The 24,676-nt window shown below is 31.7% G+C and overlaps 1 protein-coding gene and 1 long non-coding RNA gene across 2 annotated transcripts; both read left to right on the top strand.

Annotated features, from left to right (window-relative positions):
• Positions 1-8,803: 8,803 nt before the first annotated feature.
• On the top strand, positions 8,804-11,080 carry LOC143082119 (uncharacterized). The gene is made up of 3 exons (XR_012980282.1): positions 8,804-8,965; positions 10,173-10,294; positions 10,926-11,080. It is a non-coding gene; the product is annotated as an uncharacterized LOC143082119 (long non-coding RNA).
• A 5,786-nt stretch (positions 11,081-16,866) lies between these two features.
• LOC143082107 (uncharacterized) lies at positions 16,867-20,096 on the top strand. Its single transcript, XM_076257670.1, has 4 exons — positions 16,867-16,988; positions 17,743-17,931; positions 18,547-18,740; positions 19,729-20,096. Exons 2-4 carry the CDS (start codon positions 17,880-17,882, stop codon positions 19,903-19,905), a joined length of 423 nt encoding a protein of 140 aa, XP_076113785.1. The 5' UTR covers positions 16,867-16,988; positions 17,743-17,879; the 3' UTR covers positions 19,906-20,096.
• Positions 20,097-24,676: the final 4,580 nt, after the last annotated feature.

The raw sequence follows: 24,676 nt of genomic DNA, 5'->3' as shown, positions 1-24,676 counted from the left end.
TATGAGCAAAGCCCATACCGCATAGTCAGCTATAATAGGCCCCGATAAGACAATGTAAAACAATTCAAACGAGAAAACTAACGGCCTTAATTATGTAAAACAATGAACGAAAAACAAATATGTAACACATAAACAAACGACAACCACTGAATTACAGGCTCCTGACTTGGATCACCCACATGCATAAATAGTGTGGCGGGGTTAAACATGTTAGCGGGATCCAAACCCTCCCCCTAACCTGGGACAGTGGTATAACAGTACAACATAAGAACGAACTATAAAAATCAGTTGAAAAAGGCTTAACTCATCAGATGGACAAATATACAAGTGAACGTAGCCGGGTACTTATACATCCCGACACAAAAAGACGCAATGAACAGATCTGAGAGTACTCGCAGTTATCTGACAGCTAGTTCAAAGCAATCTCATTAAAATCGGATTTTAATGAGATTGAGTTCAAAGCCACTAACAACTAAGAAAAAATCATGCATCTAAGACTAAACTATCAATCCGTACACATCCAACATCCAATCGATTTAGTGTAAAGACGTCATAAACAGCCAGAGAAAAACATGACCTTGTGCAATGCCAAGTTACAGGTATCGACATCTTGTAGATCCATGAATATGTATATGTATATAACATACTAGTAATATTTAGTTAGCTTTTAATTTACTGATAATAAAATCAATATTTATACCAATAAAAACAATATTCAATGATCTTATAACAGTGTTGAATAGGCAACCTTTTAGAATAAGTTTATTTAAAGGAGCGACAATTTTACATGGATCATTTCTAAATTTCCGGCACGGTTAACAACATTTCAGTAAAAATGAGGATGTGCTACCCAGTTTGAAATATGTTTTCTACAGGTACAACCAAATTTCAAAACCAAATCTTTATATCTATGGAAAAATTTAGTAAAGGTTTTAAGTAATTTATGATAACAATATCCCTGGTTTAAAAATTTACCAGTAATACATAGGTTGCGTTCGTTAAAATAAAAAACGTCACAACAGACACGGCCATAGCGAACAAGTTGTGCAATATAAACACTGTAAGATGGTGCCAAAGGAACATCACCATCTAAAAATGGAAAATTAACAATAGGGAACGAAAAATCGTCTCTGTTGTCGTAAATTTTAGTGTGGAGTTTCCCGTTTAAAACCGAAATATCTAAATCCAGGAAAGGACAGTTATTACCGAATAAATTTGATTTATTTAAAGTGAGTTCCTTCGGGTAAATTTCAACAGTATATTGAGAAAATTCTTGATTATTTAACGAAAAAATATCATGAAGATAACGGTAAGTGTTGTTGAATTTATCAATTAAATGCAATTTCGACGGGTCTTTACTGAGTTTAGTCATAAACTGTTATTCGTAACAGTACAAAAACAAGTCTGCTATTTAAGGGGCACAATTAGTGTCCATGGGGATACCTACAACCTGTCGATAAACTTTTTTGCCGAAACGTACATAAATATTATCAAGGAGAAAATTAACAGCTTCAATCATCTCATCACACCTCCAGTAAGTATATCTAGCATATTTATCTTTCTCATTTGAGAAGAAGGCTTTAAATGAGTTGCAGCAAATATATCTACATTCAGCTTTACCAAACGACCATTTAATTAAATAGGAAAACTTTTGTTTAATAAGATAGTGTGGAAGTGTAGTGTAAAGAGTAGAAAAATCAAAACTATTAACAGAATCAAAAGGACCATCAAAAGCACGTAATTTATCTAAAACATCCAAAGAATTGTGTACACTCCAAAAATGGTTTATACCACTCTGTTCATATATTTTATTACAATAGTTTATGATACGCTCTTTAATAGTAGTTAATGAACTAGTTAAGAGCACTGAAAGATTAGTTGTAGAACACTTACTAGAGGCCCAGATGAAACGATATTTAAATGGTTTTTTGTGTAGTTTATGTAGCCAATACATAGTAGGGACCTTCAAATGTTCAGAAGAAGCCTTAAGCTTTGATGTGGTTGTGATATGCTTGGTTACTATATGACTCTCTGTGGAGCGGATGGACTTGAATGTAGATGAATGTAAAATTTCATTCTTAAGAACGTCCGTGTAGTATTTACGGCATACCACCACCACATTGTTGACTGCTTTGTCGGCCGGTACAAACACAAACCGCTTTAAAAGTATGTGAAGTTTATTTCTTATTCTGGAAATAGGTGTATTATGTACTCTATTATTTACTTCTAAATTATTTTCAAAATGTGATATTCTCTTATCTACCACATTCATACATTTATTTAAATAAGAATCAAGAGATTTTTATCAGATTTTTCCCGTTTACATCATTTTTTACAAAACGAGGAAAGAGCATCTTTGGTGACTTGACGACGCTCTTTCCAATCTATTTTAGATGGAGGACGATATTTTGGTCCTTTTTTTTTTAAAGTTTTTAACCTCTCTGTCCTGGACAATATTGAGGTCCCGTGTAATAACATGGCCATAGTGAACATATCTAAACTTCGACGATTCACAGTTTCAAGTTAAGGGAGTATTACTATCTATATTCACGTCTGATGTAGCTGACGTATAATTGAAAATTAAACTTCTGGTGGATTTTTTGTATGTGTATGAAATTATAGGTGGTTCTATATTATCAAAATAGGGAGGTATAAAGTTTTGAACGGTAGAGTCATTAAATATACCAGATAAGTTGATAAAATCAATACCTCTGCTAATATATTTAATTTTCAAATAATGACGTTTATGATCTTCAGGTTTGTCGAGGCGCGGGAACAGCCTATGGTGGCAAAAAGCTGTAATTATACGAAAATATTCATACAGTGGGCTGAAGAATAAGATGGTGTCAAACTCTTTGAAAATATCGTGTAATTTACTAATGGGTATTTGACCCAGTTTACATAATAATTGATGCCTACCATTATTTTTAAATATAGATAGGAGATTATCAAGTGTATAATTTATACGATGTTTAACTCGTTGATTTCGATTGATACGTTTCCCATGAGACCTATTATTTCGTTGTTTTTTATCAATAATATTCATGATATCAATAGAGAAAGTAGTAGATATGTTCCCTTGTCCAAGTATATTGTCATTTAGACCCATGGGATAAGCTGTTTGAAGTCGTTTAATCCAAGACAGTTCGATAATTTTACGGGAATCTTCTAATTGTTTATGCGACTGCCCTTGTTGTTTCTGGACCGTTTCGAGCGGTTGAAATTTAATAAATTTAACATTGTGGTTGTGTTTACCTAATTGTTGATAAATTATGCTTTTGAATTTCTTAGGTTTTCGGAAGCGGCATAGATGTTCCTATGTTCGTTTAAAAAAACTCTCGTCCTGTTTGTCCTACATATTGTATACCACACTTGGGCTTTGTTCATGTAACCAGATAAATGAGGCTTTGGGTTTTTCATGTAATGTCACAGGAAAAGGAAAGCGAAAAAGCTCTCCCGTTCAATGTTGACCTTATAGTATTATAAGAAGATAATCAAGAACATGTTTGTCATTTCTGGCATTGCACGGAAATATGTGTGGATATCCACGTGCATTTTTATTGAATAATCTGGCTGCAGGAGCATTGCCACCATTAACACAATTATAAAAACTGCTAAATTTAGATGGGGAATTTCGATTGACGGCGTTTGAATTAATATTTGGGATAAGGTTTTTATAGCACGTGAATATCCTTGAGGGATTGGAGTTTAGTGTTTTCTTACCATTACGTAAAATCATGATTATTTAAAGGGTTATGAGAAGATAAAATGAGGCCGAAAGTCATAACATTAAGAGTTACAGTAACGGAATATATAAACAATTTATAAAACAGTCGAAGAATTCTTATTAAACTATATTGAACAGCCCGACAAACATGAAGTAATATAACAAGACAGACATGAAACAAATACAGGTCCGAGCAAACAGTTATGATGTAATGAATTTATCTATAACAGAAAACAACAAAAATCTTTTAACAAAAATTAGCAAGTGCTCGATTCAAAAAATATTTTTAAATTGTAGTCAATTAATTTTGGGACACATCCTAATTTATGACCTTTTAAAACTGGACCAGATCATTAATTTATCTTAACCTAAAATTACTATAAATTGTTTAGACATGTAATTTCCATTCCATATGACTATATTATGCATAAAATATTAGGAAATAAAATTGAAAGGTGTATGAATCAAATGTAAAACACTGTCCGCATTAGGGACTATATTCGTTGTCCAACGAAAGAAGGACGATAACTTTGTCCCGGACCTATTAAAAGGATAATACAAGAAAATATAAGAACTCTTAGTAAAGCCATAGAAGAGTAAAAAAATACAATATAAGAAATAGATCATTAATCATGATAATAGAATAAGTAGACAACTCTCTCACAAGCGGAAAACCCCTAACTGTAAAAATATAAGGGCATACACTACAGGCACGGGGACACGAGTAACAAACCCTGCAGAAAATATAAAAAAGAAGATGTGGTATGATTGCCAATGACAGTTCATTATAGATATAGATAATTGTAAGCAGCAAGAATGTTTAGAAAAGTAAGATCTACAAACACATTACCATCACCAAAACACAATTTTGTCATGTGTCTTTTGTTTAATATTCACATAGACCAAGGTGAGCGACACAGGCTCTTTAGAACCTCTAGTTTATTTATCCTCCACAATCCGCTGGCATAGTTTTGACGACAATTACATTCTATGTGACAGTGACTGTATGTTATGATGATATAAATGAGCATACTGTTTACCAAAATTACATTGTAATGACGTATATAAGACAATTTATAGTCATAAAGACCAAAGTTAGTGTGTTGGGCTAGGACAGTAGGCAGATTATTAAATTGTTTTGTTATATTATGAATATGTCATAGACAATTGTTATATACATACCATATTTCTCCTATATATTCGCGTTCCGTGATGTCGATTTCGCTTCAATTTTGCATTACCCGTTGCATTTTATTTTTTGAATTTTAAGTATCTTTTAATTAAACTTTTATATAAATAATTAATGATTTTGTGTTCATTCCAAGTAGGAGAATATAAAACAAAATGTTGTCATACATCTGATCAATACCGGTTTCGTGTAGAGCACAAAACAACTGTTCGAATAATATGTAACTAGTACACACGAAACCCTGTTGTATTGTCAATCTCTTTTTTTTCCATTTGTCTATAGGTACAATAATAAACGTTAAAAAACATTACATTCCAGTAATAGTATATGCCACCACATATTGCATCATTGAGTAAAAGTTCATTGATTTGAAATTATCAATTTACCTTTGATATATATAGTTCTTGATTTTTCTCTCAAAGTGAATGCAGTTCTAAATTTAAAAGACCAATACCAATTCAAATGCTGTGGTTTTATAAAAGAATGGGAAATATTTGTCAGCAAAGATTCCACGACAGGACGAGATGTCAAAGCACAAGTTTGGTACCAGGAAGGTGCAGGCAATGATTGGACTTTGCGAGGAGAAAATACTATTCAAGTTACAAGTAAGGTTATAAATTATGTAGTTTCAATTCTTCACGATTTAATCAATTCAGCTTCCAACGCTTGATACTTGGTATTACTAAACAGATATGTTTTTGATGTTGTATTAACACGCTATCGATAGCGTTGGTATCGTGAAATGTTTTACAATGTTATTTTTTTTTACGCGTCTGGCATACTAAATCATAATCCTGGTACCTTTGATAACTATTATAAGAATTTTCCCGCTAAATGAGATTTCAATGTCCGTCACATGTTGCAAAAGGTGAAAGAAATTTAAGAAACAATGAACATTCATAAGTCGAAGGAAAACAACCAAATCATGGCGAAATACAAGCAACAGTCTACGAAAAACACTAACAAACCTATTATGTAACTCGAATGTATACTTCTAGAGTAGTGCTGTGCGCTTTTCTCTTCTGGATGTAATACAAAGTACTCTTGTCTTCATAAAAAGTAACGTTTGCGAAATTGTATACGATTAATATGTTCTTGCTAAATCAAGCCGTTACCTCTGTTAAGATCGTTTTTGTTTACAGATGTCAAACAGATAAATGTGGAAGACATATCAGGAACTAGAATACGTCCCTTACTTGGCGACTATATAGGATTGTAAGTATCTCTTATCAAAAAATGTCACTCCTGGTAAAAATTTTAAACTCAAACAATTGGGAAAACTGGAAAACCATTTACCGAGACTTCCTGATGTGTTTGTTTGGTAAAAAAGGCCAAAATATACACAGGTCGACTTTTCATCAGTTTCATGTAAATCTGTGTTTGTTTAGTACTCGACAAATGTTAGTCATAGAGAACAAAATTAGCGAAACTACTATTTCTCTTCTCTGAATGAAATGCAGAATATTAATTGAAGTTACAATTTAAATTTCTAACATATATTACATAAAAATATACTATAATATTATAAGATGAGGAAGCAAGTTTTACAAAAGACTTTAAAAAAAATCAATTTGCTACTACCAAGTTCGAAAATTATAAACTTTAAAATGTTCTTGCTAAGTCCATCCTTTCCAATAATATAATGATTTTAAAATGATTTAAATACCTTTTTGTCATAATAATGGAACCATTAATTCAATTTTCATATTTCGATAAATGTATCTAGCGGTTAAAAAGCCATGTCAACCAGCATTGAAATTCACACTTTTCCAAAACTTTGAATTTTGTATGCTCTTAAATGATAGATATGCCTTGGAATATATGTTCAAGAGAAAAGATATGTTTTCATCGTGTCCTTACAAGTAGCTAACTTAAATGAAAAATGTTTCCTTAGTTATGAGTCGAAAGGACATTCAAAAACAAAAGATCATATGCAGACCATCTAGAGCAAAAGTGTCACAAGGATTGTTTTCTTCCAAAAAGCTTAAAAAAATGAAGTTTCTTTTGTCAATCGCATGAAAAAAGTTTGAGCACTAAAATTTTTAAGTGATGATGTTTTGTAATTTGGTGCTATGGAAATGGGAATATGTAAAGGAATTGAATAGGAAGTATTAAGGAAAAAAGACATACAAATAGTATTACATTTTTACAAAAATCTGTATTAACAGAGATATAATACGTTATGTATGTTCCTCAATGTTGAGGGCCGTGCACTCTCTTCCCTGTTATTTCACATCTTGTGTAAAGTTGTCTCTCTGACAACTAAATCACGTCTCTTGATATTCATCGACTCGAATATTTCCAAGACCCTCATATACATATAAATACATATCGATTGAGACAAACAAACAACAAAAGAAAATATGAAATTACTTCTAGAGGAGATTTTATTTTCTGATATCGACTTTCATTATATTAACCTCAAAAACACGCCAACCTAGACACAAATATAACAATGAGTATTAATACTAATATTGACATTACCATTAATCTTCATGGTTTATTTGTATAAACCAAAACATTTAAAAAATTGAACAAAGTTAGATAATAAAAATACCGAAATTTAATCCAAGAAAATTCAAGACGGAAAGCTTTCTCAAACATATACATGTACTAAACTACATATAATTCACACATAAATATCGTTTAACTAGTTTTTTATGAACACAAAAAAGAAAACATCCTTTTATGAACAAAACTGCATAAACTCAGTAAAAAAGTTCCTTTTCCTCTTTTTACTAGCTATGAATTTGAAGGATCTGTTATCACATACAGAGATAATAATAACAATGGTCAATACAAAACAACTACCTTTACATCAGATCATACAACATTTGACTGGGACTCAGTAGCTGTTGGCGACGAAAGAGACCATGCCATTCATGCTACAGTAACTCCAAGTACATTTATTTTTTTTCTCACGATTTCAAGGTTCCATCACTGCTTTATTCAATATCATCAATTTGTAAATTGCACTATTTCAAATAAAATTTCATATAAATTGCACAAATATGTTTAACAGTGTTTTCAGTTATAATGCGTTATACACATGCATGTAATAAGAGGTTACTGTTACTGTATGAATATTGGCAAATATTATCTTTGGTGGAATATGTATTGCAACAACAAGATCGTGCAGCATAAGTTAGTGTTCCACGGAAAACAGTTTCCAATATTTGTGAACAAAAACTCCATGTGTCAACAAAAGTTTTTTGTCCTTAGTATGCCCCGTATAATTCAAAAGTAAAAAGAACAGAAATATTAGCTAAATAATACTCATTGGCACTCACACGACATCTTCCTATATCTATATAATGCAAGAATGAACACAATGTGACTTTTAAAGAAATTCTATTTTAAAAATTTTGATTCTATATTTCCTTGCACATAAACATTATGGTGGAACCCGATTTTTTGGAAACATTTATCAAAATATTCGACGCTTCACTAGACACGACTGACCAATAAAAACTAGCACTGTTCTATAATGAAGCGGTTTATAGTTCTAAAAAGGTCTACAGATCATTTTCCGATGATTCGATCGAAACTGTCAAAACAGTCACATGCACTAAAAATTCTGTTATAACATAATGTAGTATATAAACTCATTATAGGTAGCAGGTCTACAAAAGACTCATCAGTGACGCTCGAATGTAAAAATGTTAAAAAAAGACAATCAAATACGAAGTAAATATGATAAAGGTATTACATATTCTTTGATATATAGAATATACATCATTTTATCCTCATGTTATACTTCTTTTTGACCAATGTATGCTTATACAGGTTGCCTCAAAAGTTAGTCTTACTTACCTGAAGATACCAAAGGATACTTTAATTTCAAAATGATTATATTTTCTTAGGTATAGCACCAACGTTTACTAACTTGGATGATACTGTTGCTATTAGTAACAATGAAGTAGCCGGAACTGTTGTTTTTACCCTCGCTACCAGTGACAGTGATCCTGAAGATGCTGGACTATTGACTGTAGCACCTCCTACAAGCACTGGATCTGCTTTATCTTTCTTTGAGCTTGACCTTATTACTTGTAAGGCTTTAAAATCATTGTTATTTGTGTAGAATTTATTATTTATTATTTAGTCGTTTTCTGTAAATTACTGTTCTTAAAATATCGAAATTAATTGAATAATTAGGTTTGTAAACTCAAAGGCATGAATACTGAATGCCTAACTTAGTAAAACAAAACAAAAGAAATTTACTTGTAAGAAATCTTCTTTTACATTAAACGTGTTAAAGCCAACCCACAGTTTGCTTGAACCACTGTGAAATAATGTAGTGAACAGAGACCACGCATTATGTCTTATTACCAAAGTCATACAAACACAAGTATGCTTAAAACTTTAAATATTGAAAATTTTTTTTTTTTTTTTAACTTTGTCAAACATATGTTCATGTGGTTTAACATATTATGTAGGGTATGATTCTAGGTATCAAGAAAAAATGATTTGACTAAATATGCAATTTAGAAGGCGTAACAATCGTAAAATATATATTATTGTTTAAGAAATAATTCATAGAAGCCATAGATTGTTTGAAATTTACACATGGCCTGGGCCGTGACATTCTAATTCTCAAACCCAACATTTGCCATTTTTAATTTACATGATTTTTCGTAAACTTCAGTCAAATCCAAATTTGACATTTCGTCACTAAGGAGCCGCCATGGTGACTTGCTGAAATTAGTAAATATGCAAATAATGCAATAGAATAGAAAATAAAACAAAACCTACCTCAAAAATCAGTTTTTATATAATATCAGACGAATTTCGCTGGTTCACGTAACAGAAAACTTTCAACTTTAGCGGTTTCCTTTGTATGACGTCATGTTTTGAAATGACTTTAAAATAGACTTTCGCAGAATTTTATTTTGTTTTTATTTTGTTGATTTCTCCGAGCACTTGTGCATTACTTCTTTTTAGTATGCATCCGAAAAAGAATAACAGTTTTTTTGTCTTTTTTTAAATTGCACTTTTTAAAACAATAAAAACGACAAATGGTCTGCAAATAAATTCCAATACATGTGGATTTACGTGGGAAGTATATTGTAACAGCCATTGTTATGTAGATCTCTGAGTCTGCGCTAAGTATAGATATATCGAGAATTGTTGTTTACAAAGCGAAAGAAGCAGGTCATATTAGATTAGCCGTTAAACGTACGTTTGTAACATAATCATAATATTATTCTACAAATCTGTCGAAATTACAATTAATTTTCTTCTTTTTATAATAATCAGTGGAAGTTAAAATTAGATCTGGTGTTTCACTTGTCCCTGGCGATCATTTGTTGGAATTCACTGTTCGTGATCTATGTCTGAAATCGTCGACCAACATTCTGACGATACGGGTTGAGAATGATGTAAGTATAGACTCACCGTATACTGTATTTGGAAAATAGTTAACCAATTGATTTTTTAAAGGTACTGGAAAGTTCTCTGCGGGTATTAAACAGTGTGTTTGAGTTATTCGTTTTCTTGGGAACCTTTAAATTCAACTACTCTAAATCAAAATCATTGGTAACATAATTGTAACTGCAAGGTACTTTAAAAGAAAAAAAAATCAAATACTCTATTAAAAAAATACGCTATATATATATTCGTTCTGTTTTGGGTTCTTTCTTTTGTTTACTTTTTGTAATATATACCTGATAAAGTCCTTTATATTTTTGTATAAATGTTCACATTACATTTGATTTCCATTTAACTTAATAAGACCTAAAGAAAGATATACAAGAAAACCTTTATGATATCACATCTTAAACTTAATAATTTAACAGTAACAAGTAGGTACACAATTAACTGGAATGAAATGACAGAATTAAGAATTAAGCAGACGGCAAGAAATATGAAAAAGTGTTATTGTTAACCATCAAGGCAATCACTCATGTGAAACTAAACATGATTTTTAAGAGAGGGAGAGAGAGAGAAATAGCATGCAATAAATCCACAATAAATCCATCGCTTTAAAAAAATATACTTTTCATGTTGCAGCCACCAGTTATTACAAGTTTGGCTACCAGTAGCTCAACGACTATATCAGAAGACTTATGAATAGAGACTTTACTTCATACTCTGATCGTCACGGACACACAGCCTACAACTTGTTCCCTAGTGTCTACAGGCGTTCCATTTGTTATCAAACGTATTTCTGGGAGTACAAGTAAGTTGTATCACCAAACTATTTGATTGTTTAAAGACCTAAAAATAAGCTATATCTTGTATAAAGCAAATAACATTATTTTGCTGCAATCGTTACTTCATTCGCATTTAAATTTGTCAGCTACGAAAACTGTCTTTTTTTATGTAAGTGCAGCATAAAGAACGGTTTATATGACTTTTAAATGTTTTATCTTTTTCTGCAAATATCTTTATTTAGGATTTCGCACTGTTTCATCTCATAATGAAATGAAGAACGTATTAAAGATTAAAATCTATCGTAACATATTGGTACCTTTGATAACTATTTACACCACTTGGTCGATATTTGGTCAATGTCATTGCTGGTGGACGTTTCGTCCCCGAGGGTATCACCAGCCCAGTAGTTATCACTTCGATGTTGACATGGACATCAATAATGTGGTCAATTTTTTTATAAATTTCCTGTTTACAAAACTTTTGTATTTTTCGAAAAACTAATGATTTTCTTAACCCAGGCATAGATTACCTTAGCCGTATTTGGCAAAACTTTTTGGAATTTTGGATCCTCAATGCTCTTCAACTTTGTACGTGTTTGGCTTTATAAATATTTTGATATGAGCGTCACTGATGAGTCTTATGTAGACGAAACGCTCGTATGGTGTAATATATTATAATCCTGATACCTTTGATAACTTTTATAATTTGAGACAAAATTACAAAAAGCGATATCCAAGCCATAAGAAAACCTTGTACGTCCTCTACGGGGCAGCATTCGGTATTCGGTCTTATTTAACAGACATCAGTCCATTCATTGTTAAGCTCTGAGCCGTACATTAGAGTGGCGAATCCAATAATTTGGAATCAAAGATCTTCCATATATACAGAACAATTTCTTGTTTAATATGTCGCAAAAATATTTGTCAATTATTTAAAGTATTAGTTATTTGATAGCTTTCCTTGAGTATGTTTGCGTTTCTGGCTTGTTGTATAATTGATCTATAACCCATATTCCTCTTGATTTACTTCAGCAACTCTGTTGGTGTCCGTTGTACATGCATCGGTTTCGATCATGTTTAATTACACACCTTTTCATAATCATAATTTGCAAAATCTGGTCATTTAAGTGTGCAATTGTCAAATGGAAAATGTCATATTTGCCAAACAGCTAATAATACTGAAAATCTGCAACATTTATTTTTTGATTGCAATACAACAAAATTAATCATTAGTAAAATCAAAGATATTTTACAATATGGAATGTTCAATTAGATGATGAAAATTTAAAACATTTTTATGCTTTTGGGAGATAGCAGTGGTCAATCGAACCAACCTTTACTGGTAAATCTCTTTTTTATTTTGACAAAATGGTCCTTGTGGAAAATAAGAAACAAAATCAAATATGATGGGATAAAAATGTCCTCTATATATATTTTGAATCTTTGGAAATCATACATGATAACACATCAGCTGAAATCTGTACCCTGTTACTTATCGAAAATTACATTAGACAAAAAGAAAATAAACACATTAATTAATTTTATACTATAAGTACATACCTTGCAGGAGATAACAGTCACGATGTTATATAGTCTGTTTTTTTATATCTCTTAATTTATATTGATTACGGTAATCCATGGTTAAAGATGCACTCGATTATGTTATAATGTTATGTGAATCTGGTTTATAGGTGCACTCGTTTGTGTTATAATGTTATAATATTTATCACTAGTATTACATTCTAGAAGGTTATTCCTTTTTTCACTCATTGTCATATAAAAGAATATAAGTATTATCACATGTATACTATTTTTTTTTCTGATAATACAGTGCACTTTTTCAGCCTCCTGCTTCCCGGACAGTTGGTTTAAATGTAAACGGGAATCCACAGTTTGCATCCTAGGCAACTGAGGAAATTGTAAACAGGAAATATTTGGAATAAACAAGTATCAATTTAAAAAAAAAAAAAGTGTGCAAAATATGCATCAATGTTTAGCTTCAGTTTTGGAAACCTGTTGGAAGCCTTTTCATGTTTCTGCTCTTTTGGTCGGTTTGTTTCGTTTTTTGTTTTGTTTTTTTTTTTTTTTTTTGGAGGGGGGGGGGGGAATGGCACATTTCCTGTGTTCATGCACAATTTTAAATTGGTCTTCGTGTTTGCATATTTTCTGTTACCTATTACCTGTTTTTAGTTTTGTTTTTGTATTTGTTTTTATTTATGGTTTGTTCCTGTTGGATTTTTAGCGTTTCTTTCGTTTGTTTCGTGTCGTGTTGTATTCATTTATGCGTCCTTTGTCGTTGAAAAGTTTAATATTGTAACACTTTATGTTTTTTGCAGATTATGGCATATTCTTATCTAGCAGTGCATCCTTAGATTACGCAGCAGAGAATGCATATGTCCTAGACTTATCTTGCACGGATGGTTATGATGACACAACAGGCATATATACGGTCTATCTGATACAAAATGAGGTGAGTGATTTGTTTTGTCATATGAATTTTTAAAACCTTTTTTCTTATTTTATATTTAAATAATAATAATTACTGTTCTAAGAGAAAAGGGATGTCAATTTGATACCAAATTATGTCAAACGAATTCTCCTATCAATAACCTGTACATACAATCATTTTAGGAATCAACTAGCTTCAAACGTACACGGGGCCACAAACCAATTATATTCTCTGTTGTCAAACACAACACCTTGTATCTATGATCATATAGCAAACTTGCATCAAAACCCAAATCTATTAATTTTAAGAATACAAAATGTCAAGCGTTGTGTAGCTATTCATGTTCTTATTCACTTGAACATTGAGTATGTATGTGTAACATAGTACAAAACATGCGAACGCATTACCATTTTATGTACCTTCGCACGGCTTTTTGTTACATTTAACAATCTGCATTTTTCTTTACCTAAACTCTGCAATTGGTCTGGTTTACCCTATTCACGAATAAAATACACTTGTACCCTGCCTCATTCTGAATATACAAGTAAGAGACATGTAATACAGTGGGTGTCGTTTGTTCTTCATCTATAATTTTGTACATAATTCAGTCCGTTAATTTCTCTGTTTGAATTGTTTTACATATGTCAACTCTGGGCCTTTATTGATTGCTATCCTGTTATTATAAAATTTTGCTTTTATTAAATGTTGAAGGTCGAACGTTGACCTATAGCTGCTAACTTCTACGGCATTTAGTTTGGTGGTAGAAAGATGTCTAATTGGAAATCATATGATTGTATCGACTATTTAAATATTATCGTTCATTGTACTGTTTTGCTTCTCTTTCATTCATATCGATCGAATTGCCAAAATTTAAATATTCCTGAACTTCATATTGTTATGGCATTTTTTAAAGGGAGGCGTCCGTTTATCTATTTTAAATGTATGAATACTCAATGAAATCGGAATTGAGTTTTTTGATATAATGTCTCTCGAGAAAGTGCCCATATTTTCTACATCCTCGATTAGAATTAACATGTGGAATTCTCCTCATGCTTAAAAACTCTTGTTATGCAAAAATTTACTTTTATCCTTAATGTATTCAGACTTAGTGTCCTGTGGTAAAAGTCATTCCTGCCTCAATAAATAAATTGTTAATTTGATCTCTTCCTGAATATATATGTATGTACTATTTTCTACGTAAATTACAATAAACAATCAACCCTAATTCTACATGTTTCAGCCACCTTCAATAAACGGACTTCCAAGAGCGACAGATATACAAGAGGACGTATTCGTAGAGACAACACTTTACACATTTTCTGTTACGGACCCTGAAAACACAGCCGTAACATGTTCCGTCACATCAATTACTCCAAATACAAATATTATTTTCATGAAGCCATCCACTAACTTTAATGGTGAGTTACATTTCTTGAAAGTTATAGCTATACGTTAAAATTTTTCCTTTATAAAAGAGGAATTTCATTACTAGGCTAATATAGATAAGAAGATGTGGTATGAGTACATATGAAACAACTCGTCATCACAATGTATAAAACGTGAACAATTATAGGTCAACATGGGCTTCAACACGGAGCCTTGACTCGCAACAAAAAAAAGACAAAAACAATTAAATTCTTTCTTTTCCGAACTGAGAAATACCATCGTATGAAGTAATGTAGACTTGAACTACTAGAATTAATTCCATGTTAAATTATGAAATATCTTTTTCAATAACAGCCATCGATGTAAATTTTTTGACTACTTTCCTTTGAATGAAAACAATTCTTTAAATTTTCTTTGCAGTTGCATCATTTTATCATACATTTTATGTTATTCAACAATTGGTTCCTGTAACTGAACCGAATTCAGATAGCTGTCATTCCAATATGCAATTATGTATTCGATTTTTACACATTAGGATTATTTGGTAGGTCAGGAGTATGTTCTTTCTCTAATTAGTTAGACCTCGTAACGTATGAATGATTCCATTTCATCACAACAGAATTTAAAATATTCTAAACAGTATGTAAATTTATGCAAAACATAATTTGTGTACATGGGCGATACCGTTTTCTTTCAGAATTTGATATAATTTTACAGTCAAACCCTAGTCTTAGATACGATCTGGTAAGAACTTACAGAATTGATATCCAGTGTAGTGACGGTCGACGCTCCGATTCAAATGTCTTCTTTATGAATGTACTTCTCAACAAACCAACTGTATTTTCTAACCTTCAAAGTAAGTTATTGAGCAATTCGGTATTTGCATTTAAAGTCAAAAGTAAAATTACAAACATACTGAACTGAGGAGAATTTAAAACGGAAAGTTCCTAATCAAACAGCAAAATCTAAAGCTCATCACATCACACGAATGGATAACGACTGTCATATTTTTGACTTGGTATAGGATAATGCAAATGATACCATTTTATATCCATATATATCATAGAAACTAGAGAAATTGTACTTACAATACTAGCAGTATTTGTTATTAATGACAATAAAATAATATTATAATAAAGTACTTTGAAATTTTTAAACAAACAATATTAAAAACCTTGTTCGAAGCTCTGAATGGGAAATTTGTTTTCAAGCAGTATAAACTCTATTCTTGAGAAAAACAGTACAGAAGGAACATAATTGCGTTGATTTTTTTTCATCAATTTTAATGCGAGAGTTCATGCGAATTGCACTAGTACAAATAACCGTCAAGTTGATGCTTTAAAACACCAACTGAAGGAAGTTTGTGAAAGGGATAAAAATCGACATTTTTAGTTTTATATTTTTTTAATAAAATCCAATTGATTCTGTTTATTTTTAGATATAACATCAGTGTCGAGTATTGCAACGTATATTGGACAAAAAGTCTTTGACGTTGATATTTCTGACCCAGAAAATGATCAGGTGGAGTTCTCCATGTTTTGTGTACCATCAGCCAACTGTCCATTCGAAATATACCACTGTATGTCAATTTTTAATGTATAATAACAATTTAAGTCTATGTATTTGTTTTAAATCAATACATAAAATGGATAAATATGACAAAATAAATTGTAGTCATTCGTAATTATAAAAACCTCTTCATATACTTTCACAATAATATAATCGCAAAATCTTTATTTTAGCAACATCAATATATCATTGAAATAAATCATCAATCAAATCAAAATCAATTCAAGTGACAAATGCATTATATACGTGGCATGCGTTTCTATCTACATTTTAGTAACCTTCAATTAACAATCATGTTAGCAAATAACGTTTCCCGGTTAACCTTTGTTATACTTATTATAATCTTAACTGTAAGTTTATCCTAACAAATGTATTAACTAATTTCATTTTATAGCTGGTGAAATAGTGCTCAAGCGGTCTATAGAGGTGAATTTATACCAGCCTATGATTTATACGTTCATGTATCCGACGGAAAGTCGAAAACGGGACCTAGATCATTGACAGTTCATGTCTTGGGTAAATATTGCACGATACGATCTTATTCCCATACGAGTGTAAGGGTTTGAGCAACATTGCAACCGCGACGACTAAGATAAAGAAAAAAATAGGGCTCTCGTTCAAGAATTTAAATATTTATTATTAAAAATTTTCTGAACTCATGCAAAATACATTTTGGATATACCTAGTCTTTCTTTATCAACTAGGATTGTAACTAGAATATTTGTCTAACTATGTTGAAACACACACCGAAGTTCTCCACATTATAACCTTGTGTTACTCCATGCTCAGAAGTGTTTACCTTCTATAACGTGAATTGTCTTCATTACTATCAAACACTGGCTTGTCCTTTAATCCCAATTGCAGCACTCCAATTAAATTTGGTATGTTGTTGAATACAACCCTTTTCAGTTTGCAGTGCCTGTGTGAACCATTGGACTATTTGTTTGCTAGATAAACTGTCGTGAGACCTGCTGTTTGAACGGATTGTGTGATGTTGGAAAATGCAGTTTTTAGAATTGTATTGGAATGCCCCGAGTTTACTGCTCCTGTATGAGACATTTCGATCCACATCATGCAGCTACACAAACCGGTCAAACAACAGTATGCATTAAATAAAGATGCGTTGTCGTAAGATTCTTTATACGGATCTATCGTGACATGACGCAAGAGAAAATGTGACACTGAACAATGCATTATCATCTATATAGGTTCTATATATAGCGTGACATCAAGTTTGTTTGTCTTTATATTTCTGATTATCCTATTTCAGATATCAACTACGTACCGGTAATAAGGAATCTACCACTGCCGTCTGCCTTAGTAGTGTCAGAAAATTCCGCTCTGGGTTTGAGTATATTCCAAGTATCCATACAGGACAATGATGGTGCGGATACACACACATACACTATGACGTCATCACCCTCTGATGGAGTATTGTACTTCGATATCAATTCTGCAAGTAAGTTAGAATGAGAATGGGTTGCGTTATTTGTTGTCCCCGATGAATCGATTTAACCTAAACCAAAATTATACTTAAAATTGTAACACAATACATTTGAATAACCCGTATTAGTTAATGAATTTCTGAATTAAAAGTCTGAGGCAACTCAAATTTTAAATATATTATATCGATTCAGTATAAGATATATTGAAATTAAAAATAAAGACATAACACAAAATTGCTGGAAAACATAAAAACAAATTACCGTAAACAATAAACCGTACAATATGTAGTACACCTAGTTCTACGGAACGAGACCAAAATGTGTTTATCCGCAGAACTTATTAGCACTTAGTTTGTATATTTATTGTCACTGAACTAATATATATTTCCCTATGTATTGATATAATTTAAGACAACAGTATTTAACCGATGTTAAATTGAAAATAGACTATGAAGAGTCAAATCATAGTTCGAAAAACTGGGTGTGTTCTACGTTGCTTCTGAATGGTACGCAGACCTTGTTTCACATGTGACACCCGTGGGTAATTGAGTTTACATTTTGCAAGTCAATAATAGCATTATTTTATTAAGTTAATTTTGCAAACTTAATGTTTTTCTCCTCAATTATAGATGGTCTTGTTAGTACATCTGCTTCATCAAATATCAATTACGAGGGCGTGTCATCAACTTCTTTTACCTTTACAATAACAGTTACGGACACAAAGAATTCGGCATCTAAGAATCTATCTATCAGTATAGCCAATCAAAATGAAGCTCCGGTGTTTACAAAGAAAGCATATGCACTAAGTGTTGATGAAGGGGTGGTTTAATTAGAATAAAGTCCCTTACGGTATGCATAGCCGTTCACAATAATGCCACAGTAAAAATCAAATACAATAATCGAGTCTTCTTGTATTAGATGATCAAAATAGATAATATATTTACAATTATGCCACAGTTCCTTTATTGTTTTTAATTGTTTTGGTTCTTTTCGACAAACCTAAAAAGTATAAATAAAACGGAAAATTAATGGCTTATCTTTTAAAGAACACGAAGAGTTTTTGTGCAATGGCTATTGCATGTTACCATATTTGTGGATTAATTAAATGAACTAACACTTACACATTTTTTTCGTCTGTAAATTGTATACAGTTTTCATGAATAAACGTACAATTGGGAAACCTCCACGTTACTGGTGTCCCTTTGACCTTGCTTTATTCATTATTGAATTTGATTTATTTAGCATACTATCCATTTTAAATATTTGCTTCATATTCATATAAAAAAGAATAGAAGAACAAAATTTTCTTGAAATGTATCCGGTAAAACAATTCTGTATATTTCAATGTTCTAATATGTCTTCTGATCGGTCGTGAAAGTTTTCGTCTTTCAGCTCATAGGCATACTAAGACATGTGCCCGCAACGTCATCAACTCTTTTTCGTACTTTACTACTTAAAAATGATATTAATACTTTGATAATAAAGAATGACGGTAATAAATAAAATTCTGTCTATTCGAAATAATCTCAAAAATGTGGTGCATACTTTTTTAAAAAATAAACTACTACACAGCACATTTTTATACGTTATTTCTTCATAGACAGAATCAATGTGACAGTTATTCCTCAAATGTTATTGATTTACACTATAACAACATCTTCGGTTTGTATTCCTGTTACATACATCAGTATGGTCTTAAGGAAGTCCGTGTATTAGGTCTATCAAATTGTTTAAATTGAGTAATGTATGAAACCATAATAGATTTATGTTATGCACGTTTTATATCATCTTAATATAATTCATATTTTTAGGCTGGTGCTACTTTAGCTGACCCGAATTACCTCTATCAAGATGAAGATAATGGTGACACGCATAAGTTTTCCATGACATGTGCATCAAATGTTGGATATTTTTCGATAGCTCCAACAACAGAATTCATCAGCCTAGCTACAGATATTGATGTTGATGCTACTGGATCTGCTACATAATTTACTTGTACAGTGACTGTGTCAGACGGTTCTTTTACCGACAGTGCATCTTTAACCATAACTATAAACAATATCAATGACAATACTCCAAGGTTTTCGAATAATCTTTTTACCTACTACTTGGATATTAATTACCCTCTTAACTCTGTCTTTGGTTCCACGGTTGCAACTGAGGCCGATACTGGAGCTTTTGGTAAATGCTTTTTGGTTATCTTTTCTATTTATTTTTTTTATATGTATAAAAGTGTGGGGAATATCTACAACAATCAAACAAACATCAATTGTATTGAAGTCTTCATACGTCTAAAATTAATCATTTGAAAAGCAATAATCATTTGAAAATCTAATAAAGTTTGAATATAGCATTTCACCAAATAAAGCATCTAGTATCTCGTTACTGTTGTCCCATATCTGAATATGCCATGGCTTTCCTTTATGATCTAAATATAGAAGGTTGCTGATTACATGTCAAACTGAAAACAACACGTAATAAAGTTCATGCGTCCGAATAGGTAAGGTTAAAGTCATCATCACCAAAACTTTTAAGAGTTACATACACATGGATTCATTAACAAAGGTTAATCATAATGTCATATTTGTGAAAATGATTTGGAAAAGTCGTAGCCTCCACGATATTCTCTGGCCGTCAATTTAAAAATTCGATCTTGAACCGCAGCTTTATTTAATTTGAACAAAAATAACTGTGCCACTTATGATGAAAGAATAACCTCTTCTTCTTCAGAATAATTTGAGGTTCCAGAATTTTGACAATATTCTTATTCTTCAATCCTGCTTATTATCACTCGTCATGCGTCTTCTGGTCTTTTCTTCAAATGTGACTTTCCAAAATAAGAATCGGTTTGAACTTACATTGGCAACATTATGGGTGTCTTATGAACTGGATCTGATTACCTTTCCCTGTCCCCCGAGAGTACTCTGGTTTTTAACATGGTTATTATGTAGTGTTATATTTTGTATTTTGAAGACTGTGGTTTGTCTTTTGGTCTTTTTTTTTTGCCATGTAATTGTCAGTAAAATTTCGACTAGTGAGATAAGTATCTTCTGCCTTTTTGTATAATTTATGTAATCTTTACTAATACATTTTTTTCTAGGAAATTTCATTTACAGCATTGACCAAACTTCTTTAGGAACAGAAACATTTGGAATTCAAGCAAATGGAGATTTGTACTTAAAGACTTCTTTAACAAGTTATGGTTATGGTTCTAGTATTAGCTTTATTGTTCAGGCAACAGATACTGGAAGTTTGCAAGGAACAGCAACAGTTTCTATCGTCATACCACAAACTACAACAACCACCACAACTACAACGGACTGACCTATTACTTTTTGGGAATACTCTGCTAATCCAGCGTGGGTAATTGTTGCGGGTATTCTTGGACTTATAATCATGGTATTGCCTTGCTATATGTGTTACAAAAACGGATTTTCTTGTACATGGCGAGGAAGGTAAATATAATGTCTAATGAAACAGTATCAAACAAGAGAAATGTATTCTGAGCTTTTGTCAGCTATAGATCACAAATTATACCCCGCGTTGAGTGTTCATGTTCTGTAATCGTCTTTTTTTTCTTAAATAAAGCTTTGAATGTTTGTATTTCGTATTAATCATCATTTCTTTTAAGATAGGATGATTATTTTATGTGATATATTTTCCGCGAATGTTGTCAGTTTTTTTTATTATGTTTTAATATATTTCCATTTAGAACTTTTGTTATAACATGTCAACCTCTATAAATTGTATTAAAAGTACAACTCAGTTATTTTCTACTGTACATTTAATGGTTTGTAATATACCCATTCTGTTTTTAATTTTTATTTAAGCTATAATATATATATTGACAATGTTTTGTATTCAAAATAAAACAAAAACGTTGGCTTCCTCCGCCTAATATTTAGACTTATACCTCGAATTTGACATACACAGTCATCTCAGTACCAGAAGCTATGACAAACGAGACGATTTTAATTTTGAAATTATCAATTTCCTCCACCTTAGTAGCAATATACCAACTTCACCTGCATATGAAATATACATTTCCCAACTTATTCGGTATTCAACAGCTTGCAGCTCCTACTCAGACTTTGTAAAACGTCACCAGTGTCTGAGCAGAAAGTTGATGAACCAGGGATATGTCAAAGAACGTCTCGTCCTTTTTCTAAAACATTTCATCGGAAGGTACCAAGAACTTGTTGATAAATATTCCGTATCAACTTCACAAGTCTTGAAGTATAAATTTTGCGTAGTGACGTTAGTTATCATCTTTATAACGTGTTATATTATTAAGTAATTTGTCTTTATTAATATTACTTTTACTGTTACAGGTAAGTCAGTTATTTTGATATTCATTTAACGTGACTCTGTGCTTATGTATACCATCATACTTTGAACGACACAATTATTGTATTTATTTATATTACTTTTACTTATGTATCTTGTCATACTTTGAATGACAAAACTATTTTATTTATTAATACTACTTTTTCTGTTAAGTCTGTTTATTGTGATATATATTTGACGTGACTCTGTACTTATGTATCCCGTAATACTTTGAACCACACAATTATTTTATTTATCCTTATTAATTTTACTGTTACATATGTTTTTGTTATATCTACTTTACTTGACTCTGTATTTATGTATGTCGTCATACTTTGATCGACAAAATTAATTTATGTCTACCTGTGCGAATTTCAAACGCGCAATTTTACATCAGTATTGAAAACCTTCCATTCTTTATGGTTGGACTTTACATAGATAAATAAAATCGTATAATATAAGCAAAATGAGGATGTTAAATTTGCTGTATTCCTTTTTGTGCTTCTTCGTTACGTTTGTTGTTTTTATAGTGATTAAGATGATAACACAATGTTGACTTTTGTACCTGTAATTTTGACATTTTTACATATTGTGTCTGTTTGTTTTGTTCACGCATCGTTGACAATGTAATGGAATTTGATGCGACTGTCATACAAGTGAGAGGTTTAGCTAGCTATAAAACCAGGTTCAATCCACCATTTTCTACATAAGAAAATGCCTGTACCAAATAAAGGCAACAGTAGTATACCGCTGTTCAAAAATCGTAAATCTGTGGACAAAAAACAAAATCGGGAAAACAAACTAAAACTGAGGGAAACGCATTAAATATGAAAGGAGAACAACGACACAACATTCAAATGTAACACACATAGCAACGGACTAAGCATTAGACAAAATCCGATGAGAATAACCAATATAACATCAAAACCAAATACATGAATTTGGGATAGAAAAGTACCGTGACACGTCTTATAGTAATGTGAATTCACACTCAAATATAGGAGAAAACAAACGACACAACGGAAACACAACATAAAAATGTTATACACACAGAAACGAGCTATGATATAACAATGGCCATTTTCCTGACTTGGTATAGGACATTTTTAAAGAAAAAAATGGTGGGTTGAACCTTGTTTTGTGGTATGCCAAACCTCGCACTTTCATGGCATTGTTAAATATAACATTAAAATGACAACTTAATAATACAGGACTTAAATACAAATAAATAGAACGTATTAGGCAAAGAAAAACATGAATAATAGATAACAAAAGGCATCAGGTTTAAAATTCAATACGTCAAAACCGCAACTTGTCCACACAAGACTAACCAGTGACGCCCAGATATAAAAGTTCGAAAGTCAAAAAATGGTATAAGGTTGTACAGCTCTGAGGATCAAAAGTTGAAAAAGGTTGTGCCAAATACGGTAGGGTTTTCTGCTTGTGATAATAACATCCTTATTATTTAAAACAATTTATGCTATTGCAAACAGTAAATTTTGCCAAATGAATATAAAAGATATACATGATAAAACCAAGTCAGGAATATGACAGTTGTTATCCATTCGTTTGATGTGTTCGAACTTTTGAATTTGCCATTTAATTTGGGACATTTTCCTCGAAGTTCAGTATTTTTGTGTTTTTACTTTTTTTTTTTTTTTTTTTTTTTTGTGAAGTTGAATATACAGGCCTTCTAAAATTAAATCTTTGTGGAAACTAACTTTCCTTCTTAAATTATCATCACACCAACATGATAATACTCTTTTATTGAGCGAAGGCAACACTCTTTACCTGAATCTTTGTGAAAGGAAATAATTAAGCGTGATATTTCCGGCAGGCAGCAGCATCAACAATCTACTAGTTCATAAATATATCCATTAATTGGGAACCACTTGTAGTAGGTCAATGATATTTGGTATGAAGTTTAATTAGAATTGACACAGCCCATCAAAATGGGGATAAATAGACCCCGCTATCTCAATCATTGCCTACTGACTGAGAACTTTCCTATTTTATGATTATGATAGTTAATTGAGTATCACTAATAGTAAACCAATAATATTTGGTAGAAGTTACATTTATATTGTTATTGGCACTTCTCATTAACATATATATTATTTGGTCATGCCTCTTCAATAGGGTCTATTGACTTTAAACGTCTTCTTAGTTTAAGATTAATGCAGTTACTCAGGAACCCTAATGCAAAGTTAATTTTGCGCCTGTCCGAAGTTAGGAGCCTCTGGCCTTTGTTAGTCTTGTATGATTTTAAATTTGTTAGTTCTTTGTGTATAATTCGGAGTTTAGTATGCCGTCCATTATCACTGAACTAGTATACATATTTGTTTAGGGGCCAGCTGAAGGACGCCTCGGGATGTGGAAATTTTCGCTAAATTGAAGACCCATTGGCGGCCTTCGACTGTTGTCTGCTCTATG

The sequence above is a fragment of the Mytilus galloprovincialis genome, chromosome 1 (assembly GCF_965363235.1).
Source record: "Mytilus galloprovincialis chromosome 1, xbMytGall1.hap1.1, whole genome shotgun sequence".
Classification (NCBI taxonomy): Eukaryota; Metazoa; Mollusca; class Bivalvia; order Mytilida; family Mytilidae; genus Mytilus; species Mytilus galloprovincialis.
Note: the sequence above shows the minus strand (reverse complement) of the source record. Positions and strands in the feature narration are given on the sequence as shown.